Below are 1,455 nucleotides of genomic sequence, written 5' to 3' on the forward strand. Positions count from 1 at the left end.
CCTTCTGTCCTGTGTGTGATATAGCATGTTTCTTCAGACTGCTACGCTCCTTGAATCTCTTTCCACACACTTCACATACATGTGGCCTTCCCCCAACATGTCTTGTTACATGTTCCTTCAGTTTACTCTTATGTGTGAAACTTTTATCACAAATATTACAGGGGAACAAACCCTTAATAGTTATTAGAGCTGGATCAACTACTACTGAGGTATGATTCTGAGAAAGTTCCTCAGAGGGTTGTGAATTGAGCTTCTCAATTCCTTCTACTGTAAAGCGGGGTTGTTGTGCAGACTCTTCGATGTCTTTCAAGGTCGAAGAAAACCTGCATTAAAAGAAAACAGCTACCACTAAAACACATTACAACCGCTCCTTACTAATGTACTGACTACTGATATTAACTGCATGAAGAGGGCATGAGACTTGGGGGGTGGATTTCATTGGGAAGTAGATGCAAAATTAGTGGCATGTTTTTTGTCCTTTCATCCAATGAGTCTTAGTTCCCAAAATGTAGACTCATGAGTTTTCCCTTTGATATAACTACAATATATTATGACATCAACAGAGAAACCATGCCTGATGTATAGCAATAACTATGCCAGGCCTCAGTATGGATGAACTAACTGAATAATGGAAAAGCTAAACAAAATTTTGTGGTAGTCTCCCATATCAAATTTCAGCAAAATCTGGGTAAGGGTTCATGGAATGTCTGGAAAATTCTGCTACTGTCTTACATAAAGTAAGCTCTGTTACACAGTGGCATCACTGAAAAACAGAACCGCCTGCAACTCACATCAAATTTCAACAAAAAATCTGTGGAATAGTTTATGGGAAACATGGAAAAGTTCATTTATGGTCTTATATAAACAAGGCTTTATTATGGATCAACATGGATGAAAACTGGAACTACCCAATAACTTTTGATGTCTCCTATATTGAATTTGAAGAATATCTGCAATGATTTAGACACTTAACAAATGGATAGATAGGTCTTTCACATAATGCATTCTTTTTTCCCTTCTGTATGTCTCTCTGTGCATCCCTCCACCCTATTAACTTTGGATGGCTGAATCATTCTTTGTAAAACTTGGTATGTATATCAAGGCACCTGAGCCCATCACAATGGCATAATTCATAAATTCCTCATATCAATAAATCCAACATTACAGCCCCTCAAAAATCTGAGGCAAAACTTCCATACTGCTTGAACGCCCATACCAATCTTAATGAAACTTGGTGTATCATACCACGCGAAGCCAACTCAATAGCATACTTCATAAATCCCTTCAATCAGTAATACCAACATTACAGCCTCTCTGACTATTGTGGTAATTACTGTAATATTACTTAAATGCCTGAACCAATCGTCATAGAACTTGGTACATATACCATGCCACCCTAGCCCATTTGAGCAGCATACATAAAAAATCCCTCCAATCATTAATAACAGTATTACA

At 37.6% G+C, this 1,455-nt stretch overlaps 1 protein-coding gene across 1 annotated transcript in view; it reads right to left on the reverse strand.

Annotated features, from left to right (window-relative positions):
- Positions 1-323, reverse strand: part of LOC111868221 (gastrula zinc finger protein XlCGF49.1-like) — a gene marked incomplete at its 5' end in the record, with an annotated part of 4,321 nt that extends 3,998 nt beyond the window's left edge. The window contains one exon of the mRNA XM_023858672.2: positions 10-323. Coding sequence (XP_023714440.2) covers positions 10-323 — 314 coding nt within the window. The remainder of the gene's footprint in view (positions 1-9) is intronic.
- Positions 324-1,455: the final 1,132 nt, after the last annotated feature.

This window comes from Cryptotermes secundus, unplaced genomic scaffold (genome assembly GCF_002891405.2).
Source record: "Cryptotermes secundus unplaced genomic scaffold, Csec_1.0 scaffold232, whole genome shotgun sequence".
In the NCBI taxonomy this organism is placed as follows: Eukaryota; Metazoa; Arthropoda; class Insecta; order Blattodea; family Kalotermitidae; genus Cryptotermes; species Cryptotermes secundus.